The sequence below is a fragment of the Mobula hypostoma genome, chromosome 13 (assembly GCF_963921235.1).
Source record: "Mobula hypostoma chromosome 13, sMobHyp1.1, whole genome shotgun sequence".
Lineage (NCBI taxonomy): Eukaryota > Metazoa > Chordata > Chondrichthyes > Myliobatiformes > Myliobatidae > Mobula > Mobula hypostoma.
Genome location: NC_086109.1, coordinates 41,508,633 through 41,535,168, shown reverse-complemented (window position 1 = coordinate 41,535,168; position 26,536 = coordinate 41,508,633). Strand labels below are relative to the sequence as shown.

General features: G+C 38.2%; 1 protein-coding gene across 1 annotated transcript in view; it reads left to right on the top strand.

The window, feature by feature from the left end:
• Positions 1 to 26,536, top strand: part of LOC134355552 (protein phosphatase 1 regulatory subunit 12B-like) — a 249,629-nt gene that overhangs the window by 51,562 nt on the left and 171,531 nt on the right. Inside the window, exon 2 of the mRNA XM_063065573.1 lies at positions 26,104 to 26,234. Within this exon, the coding sequence (XP_062921643.1) occupies positions 26,104 to 26,234 (131 nt within the window). The remainder of the gene's footprint in view (positions 1 to 26,103; positions 26,235 to 26,536) is intronic.

The window sequence follows — 26,536 nt, the reverse complement described above, 5'->3', positions numbered from 1 at the left end:
ACTGCAGGTTGAATTCTATCATGATCACTGCCTCCAAATATGTTCATTTTTCTTTAGTGGAAATGCAAATAGGTAACAAATTATTAGCTAAGCCTTTGTAGTTGTGCTATCAAATAATTGATTTGTTACTTGTATCATCATCTAAATCATTTGGTTTTAGTTTTGCCATATTTTAAGATCATGGCTGATCTTTGATCTCGGTATCATTTTTCCTTTATTCCTCATTGCTTTCTTTCATTTATAGTCATTGAAAACTATAGCACAGGAACAGGCCTTTCGGTTTATCTGGTCCATGCTGAACTGTTCTGTCCAGTCCCATTCACCTGTACCTGGACCATTGCTCTCCATACTCCTCCAATCCATGTACCTTTCCAAATTTCTTTTACATGTTGAAATTGAACCTGCATCCACCACTTGTGCTGGCAGCTTGTTCCACACACTCACAGTCCTCTGAGTGAAGATGTTCCCCCTCATGTTCCGCTCAAACATTTCACATTTCACCCTTAACTCCTCCATCTGATCTCCAGTTGAACTCTCACCCAGCCTCAGTGGAACAAGTCTGCTTGCACTTAATGAACTTCTGTAAAAATGGAACTCATCATTACTCAGGAATGGCCTGTATCCCTGGATTGGAGCTTCTCCATTCATGTACTCCAATTTTCATGTAGGAAAGGCCAAGGTATTATTTGGCTTTCTAATTTCTTGCTGTAGATGTAGTGCCTTTTGTAATTTGGTATAACAGTATACTTATTTGATCTTTTGTTTCCATATTGCTGGCTAAACTAAATGTGACAAGGTTTTGTAGGATTTTTCCCTCAAGCAGTTGACTTGATTATAATTCTGTCTGGAGATGGATAATATATTTTACAACTGATTGTAATGGATTAATATTTTTGATATCTCTGAGGTTACATAGTATTCTCTTTGATGTCAAAAATGGGGGTGTTGGGGTGGAGATCTATTTGGTGACAAGTGTAGGATTCTTTATCATTAATAGAGCTTTTACTTCATTAATTTTTAATATTAACATTTTATACAGGAACAGTAAACTGATCCTAATTGACTGGTGGACAAAATAATTTGTGGCATTTTTTACATTACAACATCTGATACTCATTACCTCTGGCTGATTATTAACTCCGACTGTCGACTTGGCATCCAGCTAAGCTATCGTAAGAAATATTAGCGACATGAAAGCTTGATTTGAATGGTAATGAGCTAACTCCTATCAGTTGTGATGCTGGGACTTTTAAATTTGAAACTAAAAGAAAGTACTGTCTTTTTGCATTTTTGTAGTTCATTCTAACATGCTAATTTATTTTACTGGTGAAGCAGTACTTTGTGGATAATCTAGTTTTACAGCTTGTGGCATGTAACTATTTAAATATCATGGTTTGTGGTCAATGTTTAAAACCCGCAAATGCAAATTCAGCCTTTCAGACCTCTGTTTTGGTTTGAGCTTTGAACTTGCATTGCATCAAATCTTTTGAAAAATCTGAACCAGCATTCTAGTCAGTTGAAAGAATATTTTTGTTAAGCCAAAATTTTTAGGGTCAAGATTATGATGACCAGGAGTACTACCTCAATGCTGTGCAATGAATTGATCTGTATGAGCAGTATGCTAGACACATTTTTTCACTGTATCTTGATACATGTGCCAATAATAAACAAATTCCAATTACAAGGATTAAATATGTAGTTTGGATTAGAATGATCACGTGAATGCTGCAGGTGTCAGGATAATTTTCAAGTGGTACATAATTTCAAAATCATAAAATATTAAAACAACCTCTATGTCGCTAGTTCCAAATCTGCTACGAATTCAGAATGTTTATAATGAGTAGCAAGTTGAGATAAATATGCACCTGTAATGTATTGGTAGAATATTTGCTGTAAAATAGAGTACTGTTGTGCTTTAAAGTTTAAGTTTTAACTTCAGAGCTTACAGTTTATTTCGAGTCAGTCAGGTTTGTCTTGACTGTTGGAACTCCACATGTGGACAAATTAAAGGTATTCCTTGTAATTCTGATTTGTACCTTGTGAGATGGTAGAAAGACTCTAGGGCAGTAGTTCTCAGTGTGAGGCATATGGACCCCAGGGGGTCATGCCAGATTTCTCAGGGGCCACAGTTTTTAAAAAAATAAACACACAAGAAGCTGGGGGCCACGGAAGTTTTGAATGGGCCATGATAAGTTTACTGTTATAATAAAACATTACTAAAATGTATAAATAAAGAAATGAAAATATGTAATTTAAATGTACCTGAATTAAATGAAATAAGCTCAACAATGCAAATGAGGCAGTAAAACAGACTAGTGTGTCTGTGTCTGTGTGGAGATGCAGGCATGCCAATCGATATCTCTGCTCCTGCTTGACCATGCACAAATCACTGTTCAGAGATAAATGAAAGGGGCCACAGAGGTAAATGAAAGTCACAAGTGGGCAACTGCTCTAGGGTATGGCCTCACTGCAGGAATGCCCAGCCTTTGATCTACTCTGGGAAAACTTGGTGTTTTTTATGGCTGGTTCAGGTGAGCTTTTTATCAGTAGTAGCTCCCAAGATGTTTACAGTGTCATATTTGGATTGTAATGGTATTGAATGGTAAAGGTAGGGAGTTAGACTTGGAAATGGCTAGCTTGAATGCTGCAAGCAGGTAAATGAATTTCTTCTCGCAAATGAACGGCTAGTTTTGGTATTGGAATTCTAATTTTATCCTGAATTTTACTGATAATGTTTGTAAAGAACTGTTGCCCCAATTGCTTAATTGGTGTATTTACACTGCTCTGTGGAACTATTGCTGTTATGCTTGGACTTGACTAAAACATGCCAATTATTGGTTCTTTGTCTCAATATGGACTTGCAGTGTATAAGGGGTCATTAATTGGCCAGTAGTCATTCAGCCTTTCATGGGGCAGCTCTTTCATCACTTGCATCAGTCTAGTTGATCTACAGCGCACTGACTCCAACGCATATATAATCATTTGGAAACGGGAAAGAAAACTACACACAAGGTCTTAACAAAACTGTAAAAGCTTAGCAAGACAAGTCCTGACGAAGGGTATCGGCCTGAAACGTCGACTGCGCCTCTTCCTATAGATGCTGCTTGGCCTGCTGCGTTCACCAGCAACTTTGATGTGTGTTGCTTGAATTTCCAGCATCTGCAGAATTCCTGTTGTTTAAGCTTAGCAAGACTTCATTTTCTAGTTCATCCTTTTTGTAGTAAAGGTCAATAATGATTACTGACTTAATTGTATGAAAAACCAGTGTGCTTGCTTTTTGTATGTCATAAATCACATGCAAAGGCCCTTCCAGCAACCAATATTTTTCACCTCCAAAGGAAGGTGGGTTAGTGAAAGCAGAAATGATTATGACATTTAAGAGACTTTTAGACAGACGAACTTGCAGTGAATAGAAGGATCCGGGTGTGTTCAGGCAGATAGAATTGGATAACTTGACATCGTGAGCTTAAGTACCCACAGTCATACACGGCACAAGGCACATAATAGCACATGAAGTGCAGTCACACAAAAAATAGTCCCAAGTCCCTGAGTCCATGAATGTTGCAGCAGTCTGCATGCAAACACAATACAGTTTTTCTTCTGCTGCGCGAAGACGGGAGAGCAGCACAGACTCCAGCATGAACGCTGGTGACTGCAGCAGTCCGGTGGAGCATCCAGCTACGATGCCCCCCCCTCCCGGCCAGCCGCAAATAGTTGACACTACGGCTTGAGGCCTAATCCTTGTTATGACTAAGATCATGGAGCTCTCCTGTTTGGTCCATTCTGGAGAATCACGTTGATCTCATCTTACAGGCTTCATGTGTTGTTTACTGCCTCTTGTGTATCCTGGTCATTATGAGAACTACCATCAAACACATTTGTCTCCCTCCCCCAACTTTCTACTTTCCACAGGGATTGCTCACTCTGTGATTTTCTTATCCATTTGTCCCTCTTCACTAATCTCCTTCCTGGCGTGTATCCCTGCAAGCAATGGAAATGCTACACCTGTGCATTCACCTCCTCCCTTGCCTCCATTCAGGGCCCAAACAGTCCTTGCAGATGAGGCAACACTTCAGCTGTGAGTTGGGTTGTGTACTGTTTCGGTGCTCCTGATGTGCTTCCTCTACATTGGTGGGACTTGACGTAAATTGGGGTGGGGGTGGGGAGGAGGGCAGCTTTGTCGAGCAGCTCTGCTCAATCTACAAAAAGCAGAATTTCCTCGTGGCCAATTATTTTAATTCCTACCTCCATTCCTGTTCTGGCATGTTATTTCATGGTCTCCTGTTATGCCATGATGAAGCCACTCTCAGGACAGAGGAGCAGTGCTTCATATTCCATCTTGATAGCCTCCAGATCGATGGCATGAGCATCAATGTCTCCTTCCGGTAACTGTTTTTCCCTTCTCCATCTTCCCTCTGCTATTCCTCACACTGGCCGCTTACCTCTTCTCCTCACTTGTCTCTCACCTTCCCCTGTTGTTCCTCCTCCTTCCCTTTCTCCCAAGGTACACTCTCTTCTCAGATTCCTTCTTCTCCAACCCTTTGCCTTTTCAGTGATCAATTCCCAGCTTCATTCCCTCTTCCTCGCCCACCTGTTTTCACCTATTACCTTTTCTCCTCCCCCCACCTTCCTATTCTGGCATCCTTTCCCTTCCTTTCAGTCCTGATGAAGGTTCTTGGCCTGAAACGTTGACTGTTGATTCATTTTTGTAGATGTGGCCTGAGTTGCTGAGTTCCTGAGTTCCTCTGGTATTTTATGTGTATTGCTTTGGATTGCATCTGTAGAAATTCTTATGATAATGAGAGCTCTGCCTTTGTTGAGGTACTATATGAGATGACAAAAGAAAGCTGGCACCTATACTATATATTTTTCATTGTAATAGGAAAAAATATTGATCAATTGCAATTTGAATCCCTTCCCATGTGATATGAAGTAAGCAGTACTTGTCTACACAGGGTCTGTATTCTTAAAGTTTAAAATAGATTTCTTGAATTTCATTCAAATTTTATGAAAACTTTCAGAGCAATCCAGTTAGCACAATAAAACTAGCAATCTTTATTGCTCAATATCTGTCAACAATCTGTCCAGTGCTAACAGGTTTAATGCACTATATCAAATAATCTGAAGCTGTTTTAGCTCTGTGGAGTTAAATGAGTGTTAGAAGTTTCAAAGCTCTCTGACTCACTGACAATAAAGTCTATTTTTGTTTATGCTACTGCAAGTCAAGATTAATTTCTTGTTTTCTACTTGCTGAAATTGAATTGTTCTGCTTTTATGTTATCATTGAGCTGCTTTATTTTTCACCCCAATATTGGTCTTTAAAATTTGTGTGAATATTTTTAATGTTCTGCATTTCAATGTGCTGATATTGGAAAGATGGTTCACAAAAATGATTCCAGGTATGAAAGGGTTAATGGATGAAGTGTGTTTGGCTCTGGATATTCACTGGAGTTTAGAGGAGGGGATCTCATTGAAAGAGCTAGATAATGGACAGAGAGAGAATGTTTCCAGTAGTGGGAGAGACTAGGACCAGGGGCCAAAGCCTCAAATATAAGGACGTCCATTTAGAACAAAGTTGAGGAGGAATTTCTGTAGACAGGGTGGTGAATCTGTGGAATTCGTTGTCACAGTGGAGGTTGATAGGTTCTTGATTAGAAGGGGAGTCAAAAGTTATGGGGAGAAGCAGAGGAATGGGGTTGAGAGGGAAAAGAAATCAGCCATGATGGAGTGGTGGAACAGACTCAGTGCAGACTCTGCACCTATATCTTATGGTCTTATTTAATTTGGAATTTGGGAACCTGGTCTTGTATCCAATTTTATGCCCGTTGATCTCTTTTGACCTCTGTTAGTGTGAAAGAACTTTCAAATCCTTAAGGATTGTTTCCAGGTCTTAGGAATTTGACAGAGATTTTAAAATTCAATTTTCAAATGAGATGTAAAGAAAAGTCGTGACTTTAAAAAATCAAGGATTAGAAATATATAAAAGTAAATCATCAGCATAGAGTGATAATTTATGGGACTTTAATCCCCGAGTTATCCCAGTAATATTTGAAGATTCTCGAATAGCAATTGCAAGAGGTTCTAATGCAATATCAAATAATAGGGGACTAAGAGGACAGCCTTGTCGAGTACCACGAAAGAGAGGAAAAAAAGGTGAGTTTAAGGAGTTAGTACGAACCGAGGCTACAGGGGAGTGATATAACAGTTTAATCCAGGATATAAATTTCAAGCTAAAATTAAACATTTCAAGCACCTTAAATAAATAAGGCCATTCTACTCTATCAAAAGCTTTCTCGGCATCTAAAGAGATAACACACTCAGGAACATTTTGTGAGGGAGTATAAACGATATTTAACAATGTACGAATATTATAAAAAGAGTAACGACCTTTAATAAAACCCGTTTGGTCTTCCGAAATAATAGAAGGAAGTACTTTTTCTAGTCTATTTGCTAATAACTTAGAAAAAACTTTAGAATCAACATTTAATAAAGATATTGGTCTATAAGATGCACATTGAGCAGGGTCTTTATCCTTCTTTAGTATTAAAGAAATTGATGCTCTATTAAAAGATTCCGGAAGTTTACCAAGTTTCAAAGAAGCCTCAAAAACCTTATAGAGCCAAGGAATCAATAAAGAAGCAAAACATTTATAAAATTCAACGGTAAACCCATCAGGGCCAGGAGCTTTCCCCAGATTCATAGAAAAAATAACATTCTTAATCTCATCCATTGTAATGGAAGTATCTAATAAAGAAGACATATCCTGTGAAATCTGAGGGAAGTCTAACTTATCTAAAAAATCATTCATATATTTAGAATCTCGAGGAGACTCTGATTGATATAAAGAAGAATAAAAATCACAAAAGGTTTGATTAATCCCCACATGATCCAATATCAATCGATCATTTTGGTTATAAATCTGATTGATTTGAGATTTAACATAATTAGATTTCAATTGATTAGCCAGCAGCTTGCCAATTTTATCACTGTGAACATACCGGTCATATTACTCTTATTTGCATTCCTCCAATTCTGCTCTTTAGTACTTGCTAATTTTTTTTAAACCTGTCATTACTATTATCCATTGTCAAACAGCTTGATTGCACTTACTGCAGAGCTTGTCTGTTGAGGATTTTTTGAATCACTATTAATGGGGAGATCAGCAAGGAGGTTGGGGAGCTCAGTGAGGAACCAGGTCAGCAGATTGAATGTGAGATGGGGACAGAGTCAACAGCTAGCTACTTTTCCTCTTGCGCCTTCATTCTCCTTCTCATCCATTTAATTATTTCTCCTTTCTCCCCATCCCTCTTTGACTTACTATTTGTTCTTCTCTTTTAAATATGTATTTCACTTGCCTGTACTCCCTCACATCATTGTCTTTTTCCATGGAAGGTTCTTTGGATCTGACAATGACTTGTTTCCATTCTAGTATGAGGTGTGGAAGATCCTGAGTGTAGATTCTTTTAATGTGAGGTTGAGCATGGCACACAAACTATTGTATGGTCTTGGTCTAATTGCAATGGCTCTTAACTAATATTAAACAGTTTTTACGTGAATCCATGCGTTAAACATATTCTTTTCACACAAAAATGGACAATTTTGTATTTGCCCAAACCCTGCCCTCTCTAGTGGTTGAGGTTTGTAGATAACTTTAGACATTGTAGGGACCAGAACAGAGGAGCAGACCTGATGTTGACATGGGCAGATGGGGATAAAGAGCCAAGGTCTTGGATTTAACTCAAAATGGATTAAATATGTTGTATCACCATTGCACATGGGAGTGCGCAGCTTTGATGTTACAAACACATAGCAAGTAGCTAGCTGATGGCTGGTGCTGTCATAGTGAGTGAGCTTTGGTTTATTGACATATAATTGTGGCAAAATGATGGTAGTGTGTATTACAGAAGAAGTCTGGAAGTGTGGACTGTATTCTTTATCCATGAGAGGCCAAAATGTTCCCAAAAAAAACTTTCACTTTGCAGCTGTAAGCACTGATGCCAAAAAAAAATGACCTGTACAGAAACTTAAAAACTAATGACTTGCAAGTGGCTGAAACTATTTCAAAGATTTCTGTCAGAAGCAGGAAGATTGATATGAATGTGCCAAGTATAATAAAGTAAATACAAACTTAGGAAGCTACCAAAACTGGAAAGCTTAAACTAAAAGGAGAAAATCATAAAAGAAAACCTCAGCAGTTTGGGTAGAATCAGGATTGAGAGAGATGATGTTCTGATGAATGACTACTGTTAATGATTTCCTGTCCAAATGCTATCTGGTCTATTTAGTTTTTAATTTCCTTCTGCTTTTAAGGCATTTCTCTGAAAGCAAAGAAAAGTTGTATGTTTATTCGAAACATCACTCGCCCCATCACGAAACTGTTCCCACAACCTGTGGATTCACTTTCAAAGACACTTCATCACATATTCTTGATATTTATTGCTTAGTTATTTATTATTTTTTTTCACTTGTATCTGTGCAATTTTTGCACATTGGTTGTTTATCCTGTTAGGTGCAGTCTTTCATTGATTCTATTGTGTTTCTTGGATTTGCTGTGTATGCCTGCAAGAAAATGAATCTCAGGGTTACAAATGGTGACATGTATGTACTTTGATAATAAATTTACTTTGAACTTTGAAATTGTTTCTGCTTTAAGACCTAATGTGTTTGGTGGTTTCTTGTAATGAACTACACAGTTGCGTCAAAATGTCTGATTAAATTTAGCAGCATGCATTTACACGTTTAAGTTCACATTATAATGCTGCAGCAAAAACAATGGGCCCCTGTTTATTACATGGAGATCTAATTTTATTTTCCAATATTCCTGCTTTGTTTTGAGTGTTCAGGGTTTAAAACTGAAAGTGTTGAATGCCAAACTGAAATCTAGAAGCATCATTCTGCCATACATGTCTGTTTTCTGGGTGTCTCAGGGCCAGGTGCATGACAGATTTTAAAAACTTCATTCTTGCCACACTTGACTCTCACCAAAATGCCTGTACCTGTCGGTAAACATTTTGGTGAGTGTCCAGTGAGGCAGGAATAAAGTTTTTGAAAGGTGCCATTATGAGCTATTCAAAGTACTTCATCATAAATATTGCCACTTGGCACTGGCTGTTTAGTTCTGAAGGTGTCTCTGGTACAGGGGGTTTGCAGCACATGGGAACAGCAGCCTTGATAAATGAAATGTTGAAGATGTCCGTGAAGGCATCATTGAGCTGGCGTGAACACCTTGAGACTGACTCCGTTTTTGGTAAAAGGAACAATAGTGTGGAATGTTATCTAAATGGGGTGAAGGTTCAACATCAGAGGTGCAGAGGGACTTGGGAGTCCTCATGCAAGGCTCAAGGTTAATTTACAGGTTGAGTCTGTGATAAAGAATACAATGTTGGCATTTATTTCAAGGGGAATAAAAGCAAAGAGATGATGCTGAGCCCTTATAAGACACTGGTCAGGCCACACTTGTAATATTGTGAACAGTTTTGGGCCCCATATCTCACAAAAGATGTGTTGTCATTGGAGAGAGTCTAGAGGAGGTTCACAAGCGTTTGGCAGCTTTGGGCATGCACTCACTGGAATTTAGAAGATAGCAGGGGATCTCATTGAAACCTACTGTATGTTGAAAGAACTAGAAAGGGTGGATGTGGAGAGGATATTTCCTATGATTGGGGGGGGGGAATATCCAGAACTAGAGGGCACAGCCTCAAAATTGAGGGGTGACCTTTTAGAACAGAGGTAAGGAGGATTTTTTTTTTAGCCAGAGTGTGGTAAATCTGTGGAATGCTCTGCCACAGACTGTGGTGGAGGCCAAGTCCGTGGGTATATTTAAGGTGGAAGTTGAGAGTTTTCTGATCAATCAGGGCATCGAAGGATATGGTGAGAAGGCAGGTATATGAGGTTGAGTGGGATTTGAGATCGGCCATGATGAAATGGCGGAGCAGACTCGATGGGCTGAATGGCCTAATTCTGCTGCTCTGTCTTATAGTCTATGTTCTGCTAAATAGGTCACAATGAGGAATACGAGGGATCTGGCAGACTTGCAGAAGAAAAAACAACTGTGTCATTGAGTATAATATTGAGTAGAAATTTTTGCGAAACTGGTCGCAATTTATATACTGTCAATCTGTTTATAAAGAATTGTTTACATGGAGTAGTGAACCTACCCAAGAGGGTGTACACAAACACTTTGGCTTACAGTGCAGCCCCTCAGTTCCTTAAACCCCCACCTATAAAAAAGATACAATGATTATACTTAGTACCAAATGAAACTGTGAATAATTTTTTTTACAACCTGAGAACAGTGAGAGGAAGCTGCTACAGGGATTGGCTCCAGCTAGACAATGTGAAAGCACCATGGCAAGCTAACCTTTCAAAAATAATTTCCATGACAACCCAGCATGACTGGCAGATTTCGTCAAACTGTTTTTGAAAAAATGTTGGACATCCACTGATAAATTTGTATAGGTCACAAGGAGGCTTCCTGTGCAAAAGCTGGCCTTAAGGAACTTATAATAAGTGATGAAAATTATAACCAAGATAATTAACTTTGGGGGGAAAAAAGATGATTTCAGAATTTACTGAGGTGGCAGACCTAGTGTTCACAGGACTGCTTCTTCACAACAGTGTTCATTGACTTAAAAGAATTTCTGTCCTTAAGCAACCTATTGAGAGCAAAGTTAGTCTGTTTTGATGAATGAAATATCTTGTCAAGAAGTATGGTTGGATGTGTAGATTTTTTTTGCAGATTTTGCCTCACATTTACACAAACAACAAAGTACAGGAATCTGGCAAAACAATTGGTGCTGTGTTGGTAATATTAAAGCCTTTGAAATCAAACTGGAAGTACTTAACCATGAAATGGCACTTTTAAATCTTTACAAAACCTTAAACATGATGTGTATTGAAATTCCTGAAAATACTGACATTCAGAGCTTTACAATAAGCTTAATTTTAGTGTCTTTGGTTCAACTACTGAACAGTTTTATTTAAGATTCACTGAAATGCAAAATGAATAAAGTATCTAGACTACTATTAGACAAACTGAGTTTGGAGATGTTGAAAGGATTGATTTGGATAATTGGAAATGCAGTTGATTTTATAAAGCAGCTCAATTTGGAGGCAAAAGTTTGTTGACTTAAGAGATGAACTAGAAAGTATTGAAAGAGATTAGTTGGTGAGTGGATCAAAGCATACAAAATCCAGACAATGAGGTTCTGGAATTCCATTCCTGAAACTTCCAGCTGTTTCAAATGGCAATATTCATGTGAGTCATTGTTTTCCGTGATGAACTTAGTCAAGTCTAATTATAGGAGTAGACTTACTGATGCTACGTGTGTAGCTCTCAAAACAACTAAATACAAATTGGATATAAAATATTTGTCAATTGGCAACAGAAGTATCACTAAGAGTAAAGTTTATTTTCTTTTCCTTGATCTTTTGTGAATGTTTTTAATTGTATTTTTAAAGATTAATATTTTTGAACAGGTGTTCTAAAATGTTTCATTTACTTCAATCTAGGTCTGTTATACCTTTTAATAGTAATGAAATTAATATTTGTGTTGGCTCGTGACCAAGTGGTTAAGGCGTTCGTCTAGTGTTTTGAAGGTCGCTAGTTCGAGCCTTGACTGAGGTAGCATGTGTGTCCTTGAGCAAGGCACTTAACCACACATTGCTCTGCGACGACACCGGTGCCAAGCTGTATGGGTCCTAATGCCCTTCCCTTGCACAACATCAGTGCCGTGGAGAGGGGAGACTTGCAGCATGGGCAACTGCTGGTCTTCCATACAACCTTGCCCAGGCCTACGCCCTGGAAACCTTCCAAGGCTCAAATCCATGGTCCCATGAGAATAATGGATGCCTATAATACTTGTAAATAAGAAACGGGATGACCTTTTTCCTTAAAAGCCCATAATTATTGTTACTTATTTATTAATCAGTGATGATCTTTGCTCAAAATTATCATGGCGCATGCAAGAGAAAAAGGTTCACCACCTCTGATTGGCAACATTTTTTCATTTGAATTTTTTTAAAAGACTCTGCACTATTAATGAACATTAGGCATGGAGATAGTGCAGGCGCCTGTATTTTTTTGTTAATTAATAGTCAATTAATGTTTTTGAGCCATTTGAGGGTCTTCTATGTTGAGGTATATTTAAATAGCATTCGTAAAAGTAGATAACTGAGTGAGTGATTGCTTTTTTCTTTTGCTTTGGATGTATTAGCATATTTGGCTGAACTCATAACGGCTAATGGAGATGATTTCTGATGAAACATTCCATTGCTTGAGAAATAAGTGAAGTTTAGTTATAATTAGAATTAAGTGAACAAATTATCTCTTGTCTCAGCTTACAAAGTACAACTGATTCCACAAATAAATGAAGGAGCTTGTGTACAATGACTTCTCTGTTCATATTTGTTGCCAGGAGTTTGGTGATAGATACTTTCCAGAATATTTAAGCAGTTTGCTAACACTTCTAATAAGATTGGAAAGAAAATTTTTAATTTTGAAGTTAGAATTTGTTAGGGGTACATTCTAATTTGAAGATAACCGGATTCTTAAAGTTTGTATTTACTTTCCTGCACTCAGTTTACTTTTTCTGAACTTGTATTCCTTGCATACCTTGTGGGGGGATATAAGAAGTATCTGCTGTGTTTATTCATCATCAACAGTGAGTTGCAGACTAAATAAGACTATCATTGCAGTAACCAACAGGTTTTTATTCATTCAAAATACATTCAGTGGTCACTTTATTAGGAACAGGAGTGGAACCTTGGTGTACTCTTTTGATGCTGTATTCCAAGATTTGATGTGTTGTGCGTTCGGAGATGCTCTTCACACGTTTGCTGTAATACATGTTTATTTGAGTTACGGTTGCTTTCCTGTCAGCTTGCTTTTATCATTTGCATGATTTGATTTTTGTTTGATAGTCCTTTTTAATAGGTTATATTGGGTTTCTTTGTTTTGTGACTGCCTGAAAGGAGATTAATCTCAAGGTTTTATATAGTATACAACTTTGATATTAAATGTACTTTGAACCAGCTTGACCATTCTCCTTTAATCTCTTATTAACAAGGCATTTTCACCCACAAAACTGTCACTCACTGAATGTCTTTTGTTTCTCAAGTCATTCTCAGTAAACTCTAGAGACTGTTGTCTGGAAATCCTAGGATATCAGTAGTTTCTAAGATATTCTAACCAGTCCGTCTGATACCAACAATCATTCTACAGTCAAAATCACTTAGATCACATTTCTTCTCCATTCTGATGTTTGATCTTAACCACTGAACCTTTTGACCATGTCTGCATGCTTTAATGCATTGAGTTGCTGTCACATGATTGGCTGATAAGATGTGCGCATTAATGAGCAAATGTGCCTAATGGTGTGGCCACTGAGGGTATAATTGTATTTCTAGCTCTTCAGTTTCAGAAAAATATATTTTCTGACGGTGCTGCCAAAAGATCCAAAATTAATTGTGGCATCTTTTAATAGTTTATTTGTACTGATCTTAGCTTTATCTTGATAAGAATCTTCATTTACTGGGTGATTTTGTTTATGGCAATGATGGTCGTATTTCCCCAAGTGCATGGATTTCCTTACTTAGTTTGCATTCACTCGTCTTGGTTGGTCTCAGCAACTATGTAAAATAGTTTTCATTTCTTCACCCGAGAATGATAATTTGGTCACAATGTGGCATTTGTTTATTAATTTAAAATCATGCAGGGAATTGTATAATTAAAGTTGCAATCATTTTTAGATTGTAAAACCTCAAAAAACTTTGAAGCTATCAACTTATTTTAAAACCCCTACTTTGAATTCTAAAATGTTTCATTTCATTCTATTTTCTGAAAACTTGATTTGTTTGAATATTTTAGTTTGAGAAATTGGCCCATTAATCCACAAATTCAAATATTTTTCATATATTGTAATTGATCAAAATAGAATCTGGCTTTATCACATGTTTTAACAATACAATTATATGCTAGATCAACAGGTAGTCTTTGCTGAATGACCTGCAGTGGCTTGTTACAGTTGCTTGTCTGTTATTTTCCAGCTGAGCTACAATTGTAGCAACCCAATGCTTTGTTCTAATTTTGTTTTTAATTAAGTACGTTGGGTTGTGTAACAGGGAGCAATGAGATAAATGTCAAAGTTACTTGGGCTTCTTGAGTGTTGCAAATTCTACCACAGAAATTCAGATCTTAATCATAATTACATTTTCTCAACTATTCAGAATGACCCCAACACCATACTTGTTTTTCCAATAATTTTCCTTTATTATTCAAATGCTGTTTCCATTTTTTTCATTCAATTGCCTTCTGGGAGTCTAAGTTGAGCTTCAGTAAGGAGGTTTAATTTATATTCATTTTTAATAGCATAATTCTGTTTAAACTGTGTAGAGTTTGTGTAAAGCTGCATGCCCTGTTTATTTCTCTTGAAAGTATCAATATAATTTATTGCTAGATTGTATTAACTGAAAAAAATGGATTATGATAATTATGGAAACATCTTTATCCTCAGCTAGGCAAATTTGAAATCAGAATTGTATTAAATATATTAGTCTGTGTAAAGTGCAATTCAGGTTATGCCCTTCCCTTGTTTTATGGCCAATGCAATACATTGAATTTTAAAATCTATCTGTAACGACAGTATGTTAGAATCTATCCCACTAACATTATCACCATGTGCATGTGGTCATGGTTATATTTGTAAGGTTTGTAAGTAATGACTTCATCACCTCAGTGACTTTTCGTCACTGTCAATCTGGGAGGCATCTATAATTTTAATTGATGTAATGGGACTAACAATGTTAGTCTTGCTCGTCTCATAGCAGTGGGTAGTTACATTCAGTTCAAGCAGGAGAATGCCAAATCAAAAATTTAAACCCCAGGATTTTAACCCAATACATCGTTATGATTTAAGTTTGCTTTTAGTATTATTGGCAGATTTTATTTTTGACTTTGTCTTGAGGGATTCTGTGTTGCAGATGTAATGCAAATAGTATTTTCTGGTAATTAATTTGTTAGGAATTGCAGATGAATTTTTGACTGTGATTTATGGAAGTTGTGATTGAATACAATAGGCATTAAGTCAAATAGTGTGTTGCTCATAATGAACTTGGCTCAGCTGCTGCTGCCACTGGTGTGTTGATTATTAATGGTGTTAAGGTCAGTTGGACAGAAACAGCAAATTTGGTTTCATGTGATGAATCTGAACATCTATTCATCCATTTTAATCCTACACCCCATTCCCATTCAGACATGTTGGTCCATGGCCTCTTCTGAACCCACAGTGAGGTCACAGTTAGGTTTCTCTAACATCCAATAATTTCTCCACACTCTCCCTGTTCTTTTTACATTCCCTATCCTGGCTCCCCTCTTATTGCTTTCCTTCTCCATACCTGCCTAGCACTTCCCTCTAGTGACCACCCGCCTTTCCTTTCTCCCACAGCCCACTCTCCTCTCCCATCCACTGTTTATTCCTTTCTATAGATGCTGCCTGACCTGCTGACTTCCTCCAGTATTTTGTGTGTGATAATATTTCTAGGCTAATGCAGGTGGGCATTTATTTCTAGAATAATTATAGGGGAGAGTTACAATGGCGTTTTCACCCTCTCAATTGTTAAATGTAAAATCTGCACAAGGATGTGGCTAAAATGCACTTGGGTGCAATATGGAGATTGATCCTGAATCTTCTGGTCAGAATAACTGAACCACTTAGTGAATAAACCTGCAGAGCTGTTTCCTGATAGTATGGAGTACTTAAGACTTTAAGTAAAAATATCTCTACATAGTCAGAGTGCTGCATTTTCCCCTCTAATTGTGTATGTAGTAGATAGCATGAATTAGCAAAAAACTAAATGTTTGAGGAACTCTGTGTTAGGCAGCATCTGTGGAGGGAAATGGACAACCAGTGTTTCAGGTAATGACCCTTTATCTGGTTTGAAAGAGTGGAGGGGAGTTGACAAGGGGAAGGGGTGGAGCAAGAGCTGATGAGCAGTAGGTTAATTCAGGTGAGGAGGGATGATAAACTCCTACTCACCTGGATTAGGGATAGAGGAGGGAAGAGTGGGGGAAAAAATTAGGTGTCAGCTGATATTTTGTGGACAGGTTTCTTTTAAGGTCAGTGTGAGCAGCATCTCCATTCTCTCTCCCCCCCGCCCCACTCCTCCACCCATGACCTTCAAATCCAGGTTTTTTATCTGTATAATTTTATGTCTACAGTTGTTGCTTTTAAAATGTTGAACTTTAAATTCATAATTAAGATCTATTTTGCTGAATTGTACAATAATTTGTATCAATTATTTGAAAGTATTTATGAGAAAATATTGAAATTTTTCATGGCCACATGGTGGAGATCTCCTTTTTCCATTTTACTGTGGAGTAGTTTGCATTTTACCCACATTGTATACTCTACACTTCAAATAGGCAAGGCTGGTGTGGTTCAGATGCAAAATAATGCAGTGACATTCAAAATGGATACTGGGGCAGATGTCACAGCAAACTGAGAATGTCTTTTTGCCAAACTGGCGAAGAAAACAGGCATTACACTAAACCCAACAAAGAAAGTCCTCATGGGGCCAGGAAAACAGAAGTTGTGTGTGAAAGGAAAGTTTACAGTTAAAAGGGGGATGCCTATGTTGTTCAGAAACTCTTCTCACCACTTCTGGGATGACATGCCATTGAGAAACCTGAACTTCATTACAAGGTTGGATTCACTGAAAACTGTTCTGTGGCAGAAGTACCTGGAATTTTTCACAGGCCTGGGGGAACTGAAAGAAGAGTACTTTTATCCAGCTGAGGCCAGGAGTGACGCCCTACTGTCTGACATATACCAGTCGCATTGATGAACGAAGTTGATCTAACAAAATTGAACAAGTTTATTCTGCCCTCTGAACACACATTGGGTATGCTGGGTGGAACAAAATTGTCACCAAGCTAGATGCAATTCAAGGTTCTGTCAGATCTATTTAGCTCCTGAGCCACAGAAGCTCACAAACTTCTATCACACCCTGTGCCATGTATCTCTTTTGGCATGTCATTAGCCCCTGAACTCTTTCTGATGAGTATGAACCAAATTTTGGAGGGACTGGAAGGAGTAATCTGCCACATGGACAATATACTTATCTTTGGAGGCTCAAGTGTGACAAGACAGGCAGCTGCCTTGGAGAAACTGAAACTAGCTGGGATCACCCTGAACAAAAAGAAATGTGAGTTTGCAAAGTTGGAGGCCACCAGCTGTCCTCTGATGGAATGCAATGAGATTCAAACTGGCAGGGGTTCGGAACATGAAACAACCTACAAATGTATCATAGATCAGCAGTTTCTCTGGCATGGTAAACCAGCTGGGAAAGTTCATTCCAGATTTGGCAGAGAAAGCAAAGCCACTACGTGACCACCTCTCTGAGAAACATTTGGACCTGGGATGCACCACAGGAGAAATTCTCATCAACGTTGGCATTCTTTGATCTGAACAAGACAACTAAGGTTTCAGCTGCTGCCTCTTCCTTTGGCCTGGGGGATGTGCTTATGCAACACTGCAGTGGTGTATGGAAACCAGTGGCGTATATTGTACATCCAGAGCATTGACTCCTACCGAACAGTGTTATGCCCAATTGAAAAGGAAATGCTAGCTCTTGTGTGGACTACTGGCAAGGCACCAAATTCCTACTTGAAACAGACCACAAGCCACTTGTCAGCCTCCACAGCTTGAAACAGCACTTGGGTGACTTAACTCCATGTCTGCAAACATTCAGAATGATGTTTATTTGATACTGTTATGACGTTGAACACATCAGAGTAAACTGGCAAATCTTTCACAACATCAGCCACTCTGCTGAGTATCCCATGCAAAAGTGAGTGGAAGGAAGCTGACTCTGCCCTCGTGGAAGATGCCAACATCTACTTGGCTCAGATACGTGGAAACTTTCCCGCATCACAGAGTAAACTGGCTGAAATTTGTGCTGAGTTGGAAAAGGACCAAATCTGTAGCAAGGTCATGCAAAACTGTGAACATGGATGGTCAGCTGTTCCAAAAGAGCTCACAAACTCAGAATTTACTGGCTTGGAAGAGACACACTCACCATTCTTAATGGTTTACTGCTTAAGGGCTCCAGACTCGTTATTCCTGCTTCTATTCACACCAGAATCATCAGTCAAATCCCCCCAAGGCATCAACAATGTCTCTTAAGAGCAAGACAATCTGTGTGGTGGCCTGGCGTGAGCATACAGCTGGGAAATAATGTGAAGCATGCAGAAAACTGCACAAAAATCATGGTGAACCTCTGTCCCATAGAATTCCCAGACTATCCATGGCAAATTGCAGGCACAGACATTTTCGAACTGAAAAGGGACAAATATGTTCTTACTGTGAATTACGTGTCCTCACAGAATGTTGAGGTGTCCAAGCTGACCTCTGCATATTCAGTCACAGTTAGACAGCACCTGAAAGCTGTATTCACTCACCATGGAATACCAGAGTCACTTGTGTCAGACAACAGGCCATAATTCAGCCACTCAGAATTCAAAGCTTTTGCGAGGGACTATGAGTTCAAACACCAGACAGTCCACAGTACCGAGAAGCAAATGGAGAAGTGGAAAGAGTAGTGCAAACTGTTAAGAACCCCCTACAGAAGGCAAAAGGCTCCTACAAAGCATTGCTAGCTTATTTTTCCATACCTGTTGTGAACAGCTAGAATGAGCTGTCAGTGTGGGTCAGAGACAAAGAACAAACCTCCCCATATTTCCTTCCCTTCTCCAACCTCACTTACCGGACTTGGACGGAGGGAGAAATCTGGGGACAATACAGCATCAGAAAAAAAAGATTATGCATGATCTTGGACATATAGCAAAATCTTCGTAGCCATTCGGGAGTGGTGAAGCTGTTTGGGTTTCAGAGCAGTTCACCAAAAGAGCAGTAGTCTGGCAGCATGCACCCTGATTGTTTGTGATCTGAATATCACAAGGTGAAATTAGGCTGAACTGGCGTGTGCTCGTGTGCCTTCAGATACCACAAAAGGTTGGGGAAGAAATAGTGGCCTGATCCTTATGATGCAAAGCACTTACCTGAGGTGGACGCACCTGTTTCAAGAATCTCTGTCTGCTCCAACACTTTCAGGAACCTGTACTAGATTGGGTTGTTTATCTGTCCCACCCCCGGAGATGTACTCCATAGCCTAATAGCTTAGGGTAATTGACTAAAGAGGCAGAATAATCCTCTCACTTATCTGGAGTGTTCAGATGGTTTACCCTGACCTCCATTAAGATTTGGTGTTTCTTTTAAGAGCTCTACTGTTGAAAACATTTCACAGTGACTTTTTAAAATAGAAGGGAAGGGGGAGGGGAGGAGGAAAACAGATTGTTAAAACAGAAGAGAGTTATAATATTGACATTGTTTTTATACAGAGCATGAAAGATCGTAAAAACAAAGGCAGTTATAATGTCGGCAATTTTTATGGTCATGTAAGGAGCATTGAGTTACATGCTATAGGTAAAGTGAACTGAATTGCTCAATTTCAGTGACTAATTTCAATGCAATTCTATAGAGAAGTAGTACATGCGCAGTTTGTCTTTTTTTCAAGAAAGGGAGATGTGGTAACTAAGTGTTAGTCCTATGCTACTCAAGTTAGCCACTCCCACATGGGAGGAGTTCACATTGTTATCAATAAAGTTCAGTTGAATATCCTGCATGCTGGCCACCTGGTGTGTGCTCTGCACTCTCCCTCAATATAAAACACAAAGTTGGGTTTGGTTACCAGAAAGCGGTGCACATCAAGTAAAAATTTGGATTCAGTGCACTTTTTGCATGTGGTTTCAAATTGTATACCCATTAGCTTTTAAGTTTATGCATGGGAATTACATATCTTGTGACTATTTCAACTTCAGTACCTCCAATCTCATGGTCAGCCTGTACTACTGAAGATATTAATACTCAAATCCTGGTCAACCTTAATTGAATATACTGTCACATGCATTATATTAATGATTGGATATTATTGATGTGTGCAAAACAGGTGCTGAATTTACCCAAGAAGCGTGTGTGAGGATTTTACATCATTGAATGTCTTATGATTATAAAATAATGGCAGTTTTTCTGTATTAGAATGAATTTGATCATTCATATCCAGAAGATTGCATTTTTGATGGGTACTCAATAATGAGGATATCACTAAAATCACCTACTCTGCTCAACTGAATGCTTTCAGTATGTAATTAAAATATCCCTGTTACATTATTTTTAAAAGAATGTTATCCTGTTATATAAGGACTCCAGTCTTGAAAATGTTGATCCCATATGTGTCAGTAGTATTTATTTCAGTTGGTAACCTGCTTGTGATTTTTAAATAATAAGAATTCATTGTGCCTCACTTGACGTCTGGATGTTCCTAAAGCTTTGCAGCCCAGAAGCACTGTTTGAATTGCATTCATTATTATGATAAACCATGACAGCTAGTGTGCATGCAGCCTACATTGCAAACCCCACGTAGTCTGTGTTTAATACTCTTGATTGGAAGATAAATACTAGCCAGGACTTCAGAGATACTTGCACTGCTTATCTTCCACCTAGGCCTGTGACATCCATTGGAGCAGTGGGGCCACTCTTTAATGTTATCATCTCTGACACAATTGCAGTAGAATCAGGAAACTTTCTGACTTTTACACAGAAGAGCAACCGATTGAGCCAAAACTAGACATCTTAGTTAAAGTTGCTACAGAATTGGAAGCTAGTCAGGAGAACATTTCAGTACTTTTACTGAAAAGGGCACAATTTTAAGGTGCTTGGAAGTAGGTACAGAGGGGATGTCAGGGAGTGGTGAGTGCATGGAATGGACTGGTGGCAACTGTGGTGGAGGCAGATATAGGAGGGTCTTTTAAGAGGTTCCTGGATAGGTACATGGAGCTTAGAAAGATGGAGGGCTATGGGTAACGCTAGGTAATTTCTAAAGTAAGTACATGTTCGGCACAGCATTATGGGCTGAAGGGCCTGTATTGTGCTGTAGGGTTTCTATGTTTCTGTGTTACTTTGGAAGTGCTAAATGCAAGGATGAGGATTACAGTAACATGCAGATTGCTGTAATTTGCTTAATATAGTGCAGTAACAATTTTGTAATTGATTGTTGAGGTTGTAAAGCACCCAGGATAAATAGATTCCTGAAATTGTGAATAACTAACCGCTTGAAGCAGTGTTTGAGGCGAAGGAGTAGAAAATGATTTTAGTTTGTCATGAGGGTTGAAAACAATGATAATTTGAAGGCTGCTGTATGTGGGTGAGAGAAAAAACAACTCAGGAATCTATTAACAGACATCAAAGTTGCTGGTGAACGCAGCAGGCCAGGTAGCATCTCTAGGAAGAGGTACAGTCGACGTTTCGGGCTGAGACCCTTTGTCAGGACTAACTGAAGGAAGAGCTGGTAAGAGATTTGAGAGGGGGAGGGGGAGATTCAAAATGATAGGAGAAGACAGGAGGGGGAGGGGTGGAACCAAGAGCTGGACAGTTGATTGGCAAAAGGGATATGAGAGGATCAGGACAGGAGGCCTCGGGAGAAAGAAAAGGGGGAAAGAAAAACCCAGAGGATGGGCAAGGGGTATAGTCAGAGGGACAGAGGGAGAAAAAGGAGAGAGATAGAAAGAATGTGTGTATATAAATAATGGATGGGGTACGAGGAGGAGTTGGGCATTAGCGGGAAGTCGATGTTCATGACAGGAATCTATTAGATTTTTTTGTGCATGTGATCTAATTTGCATTACTCTGATTAAAATAATGAGTGATTTTTTTTCTATTATTATTATGCTTTAGCTATGCTCTTGGTAAAGATTAGACCTATTGAACAGAAAGATAATGGGACATTTCTACCATATATTGAAGTAAAAAAATATTCCAGAACATTTCAAAGTGCACATTTGTTGATTAAAACAACTTTTCCCGTTAGTTTCAAAGTGAAAAAAACTTGCTTCATTCCAGAGTTCAAGAAATTTGATTTGAAGACCTAAACTCTTAGTTATTTTAGTTGAAGAAGTTTTATCATTTTTATCTGCAGTGAATAATACATTGAAGTAATGAAACAATGTAGTCTTTCAGTAAATCTAAGGTGCAAGATCTTCAGGATGGATGTGGAAAGTATGTTTACTCTTGTGGGAGAATCTAGTTGGGGGGGTGTGGGATGGTGGTTGTGGGGTGGATTACTTTTTGTTAAAGAAATGGGTTCCCTGTTTAAATCAGAAGGCAGTCTTTTATTAAACTAACAAAGTAAATCACGTGTACGTTAACGGTGGGATACTTTTATGGACTTTAGGATCACTTGAAATAATTGGAGTATCTTGTGACATATATGCTTTTGAAATACAGTAAACTTGTCTGGATGGTCTGAGTGAAATGGTGAACAGATAGTAGGAGTATCAGCATTTAGGATCATATCTGTTCACTTCATCAACAGATAAAGATATTTGGTTTGAGTAGATGCTAAACAAATGTTGAAGCATTTTAACTGACAAGTATTAATTGCTTTATGTGTGTGATGAAGCAAATACCCTAGAAAACTGATAGTTTTCTATTTTGTTTCGAAGTAGCAAGATGGTTTACATTGTACTCTTATGTGAAGATAACATACGTTGGAATGTGTGACTTCTAGTTTTTCTGCTTTTTGTCATAAAATCAACGAAAACAGACATCTGGAGTCTGCAAAATTAGATATCCCTTTCTGGAAGAATGTATTTTCCTAGATTTTGATTATCACACTGCAAAAGAGTATATTCAGTAGGACAGATACTTATCAAGTCATGATTGAAAGATGTCAAAGAATAGTTCATATCAAATAATACTGCAACCAGTGAGTGGAACAATGTGTGCTAGTGCTGTAAAACTCCATTTCGATGGATTCTTTTAACATGGCAGATCATCTTGAGGCATTTTACTGTTTAGTGCTCCTATTCATAAATTGAGAGTTCAATTAAGTTTTATTATCAAAGTACATAAGTTGCCATACAGAACCTTGAAATTCAAATGATTCAAAGTTCAAAATACATTTATTATCGAAGTATGTATGCAGTTTTCAGCTCTGATATTTGTCTTCACCACAGCCATGAGACAAAGAATAACTACAGAACCTGTTCAAAGAAAAAAACATCACACCTCCCATGCGCAAAAAAAAACAAGTCACGCAAATGGCAACCAAAAAAAAACAAGCACAAAATCAAAGGGCATATTCAGTTCAGCTCAGGGTTCGTCATTTGCAGGCCAACCCGATTTTAAAATTGCCCCAGCTAGGAACAAAAAAGGAGTGACCAGAAAAACTAGGAACACATCACACGTGAATTCAAGAAAATTCATTTTCTTGCTGGCACTTGCAGGGAAAAAAGAAAGACATAAAGTTTCAGGAGAAACTATACAAAAGGAGACAAGATAGTCAATTAACTGCAATAAAAAAGATGCTGAGAACAAGAGTCGTAAAGAGTCCTTGAAAGTGAGTCTGTAGGTCGTAGAATCAGTTCAGAGTAGTGGCAACTGAAGTTATCCACACTGATGGTTGGTCTCAGATAATAGCAGAGTTGGGTTTTATGGAGTCTGTTGAAGAAGGGCATTTTGATTGTTATAGTGAGAATGACTTGGTCTAATTGGGGGAAGGAGGAGGCACTGTGGAGACTGACTGTAATGATATTCAGTTATTTTTGCCTTGATTTAGTGAAATTGTATCTAGTGTAATATTTATTGCTTTGTAAGAGCTTCACCTGTGATTTTAATTTTCTTCCTCTGTTCTGTATCTTAACCATAATTAACTCAAAGTTCAAAGTAAACTTTATTATCAGAGTGCATAAACCCCTGAGATTCTTTTACTGCAGGCATACTTAGCAAATGTATAGAACAATAACCATCAACATGATCAATGAACAACAAACCACAAATGCAACTATCAATAAATAGTGATAAATTACGAGAGCAAAAATAAAACATAGAGCCCTTAAAATGAGACCATTGGTTGTGGGAACACCAGAAATAGAATGAGTGTAGTTATCCCCTTTTGTTCAAGCCCTGGTGGTTGGGGGGTAGTAACTGTTCTTGAACCTGCTGGTGTGAGTCCTGGAGCACTTGTACCTTCTACCTGATGGCAGCAGCGAGAAAAGAGCATGTCCTTGGTGATGAAGATCTTTGATAGATGCTGCTTTACTGCAGCAACATCTCATGCAGGGGTGCTAAATGGTTTGGAAGGTTGGGCCAGATCCACTACCTTTTATAGGATTTTCCACTGAAATGCCGTACCGGGCTGTAATGCAACCAGCCATCACTCTTTCCACGACACGTCTATAGACGTTTGCCAAGATTTTTGATAACATGTCGAATTTCTGCACATTCTGTGAAAGTAAAGGTGCCTTCTTGCTTTCTTTGCAATTATATTTATATGATGGGTCCAGGACAGGTCCTCTGAGATGGTGACACCTAGGAATTTAACTGACCTTCTCCACGTCTGATCCACGAATGAGTAATGGCTCATGGGCCTCCTGGATTCCCTCTCCTGAAGTCTACAGTCGGTTCCTTGATCTTGACATTAATTGAGAGGTTGTTATTATTACACCACTCGGCCGAGTTTTTAATCTCCCTCCTGTATGCTGATTCATCACCACCTTTGATACAGCCCACAACAGCAAACGTGTAAATGGTGTTGGAGCTCTATTTAGCCACACAGCCAAAGGTTTAAAGTGAGTAGAGCAGGGAACTAAGCTCATATCCCTGTAGTGCTCCTGTGCTAATGGTGATTGTGGAAAAGATTTTTTTGCTAGTCCGAACTGACTGGGGTCTGCAAGTGAGGAAATCCAGCATCCAATGGCATGAAGCTGTATGGAGGCCTATGTCTTGAGTTTTAGTAATTAAATGCATTCATTCCCAACAATGAATGACTTAAAATTAAGTTTATGAATATTAATAAAAAGTTAGTAATTTTAAAAAAATGTTAAAGCTAGAAGTTTTCTATTTGTGAAATTTGTTTTGTTCATTGTAATATAGCAAGTATGGACTGCAGCAATCATGTTGAGTCCTGTAGTAGAATTATGGAAAACATCGGCTCGCAAAATTTGTTATTCACTAAGCCCACCCTGATGATGATGCCTCTTGGTTTCTCAAAATAAAGTTGCCCACATTATTGGATACAACCAAAGTGGTTGGAATTTAAATAGGGTTGTCTGTCACTAAAACCTGATGAACTACTATTGTAGCATGTTCATTCACTGGCAATTGGTCTTGCACTGCAGTGTTTTGCAATTTGGATAGTGGCTTTTCTGTTGCATACATGAAACATCTGCAATATTTAATTTAACTTATCTCATTACCATCTAGGAAGCTGGAAGGAATGTAGTTTGGATGTCATGAAATCTAGTTTTACTTGAAAGTTGTTGGAACAAAGATAAATTTGGAAGGACATCATATGTCCACAATTTAAATGATGATAAATATGTTCCTAAAAAAAAGTATATTGTTTTTTCATTGTGCAAATTTTCATGTGTCCAGCAAAGTGAGTTTGAGAAGTATTTTTTTCTATGAATTTTATAAATTAATTTCATTCTGCATTTTTGGGTAGTAGTTTGTGAATTCTGAGGGCGAAATTCCATAACCCAAACAGTCACGGCAAACCCTGTTATACTGAGTTTGATATTTTATCAAAGTTTCTGTCAGATGTTGAGTAATTCTCATAGAATGTTAAAAGACAATGTGTAGTTTTGAATTTTTATGATTTGGACATAGTGTTATTTGGATGGACAAACCAACAGATTGATCTTGTATTTATATATTTTACCAACTGTGATTTTATAAAATTTGTGTTGATTTGGTCAACAATTATTAAGTGTAAGGTGGGTGGACCCAAGCAGATAGAAATGAGAAATTGTTTGGCTAGCTAAAACTGGTATAGTCATACTTGTATTTTGAATTGTTAGCCTTACTTAGTTTGTAATGGATATTTATGTTGTACAATAATGTTATCTCTGAGATAGTTTTGGTTTGAGCCTATGTTTTAGCACATGGAAGGACCATTATGTCATGCATTAGTTTATTGTGCCTATTTTACCATGTTATTCTTCTTGGTATGTTGCTGGCAAAGCTAATTTTTTTTCCCCTTGTTTTGTAGGCCTGCATTGATGAGAACCTTGAAATGGTAAAGTTTCTGGTGGAGCACAGTGCAGACACTAATCAACCAGATAATGAGGGCTGGACCCCACTGCATGCTGTGGCATCCTGTGGATATATAAATATAGCTGAGTAAGTGGATGTTTGCATAAGACAGCTTCGTGATCCAAATATGTGAATTAGAAATTTTTAAAAAATGGTATTTTTGTTTTCTTTCTATTACCTCTGCTAAACTTGACCTGAGAACAAGAATAGCACATTTAGAGGTTCTTGAACATGTGTAACATGCTGTAAGGTTTCATTGCTGATATAATGGTTTCTCTGTAGCAGCAATGTTTGGGTTATGACTAGAGATAATGAGGTTTGGAATGCAGGAGCTATCCAATGAGAGAAATGTTGTTCTTGTGAGTCTGAGAGAGATTTTTGCGGTCTTT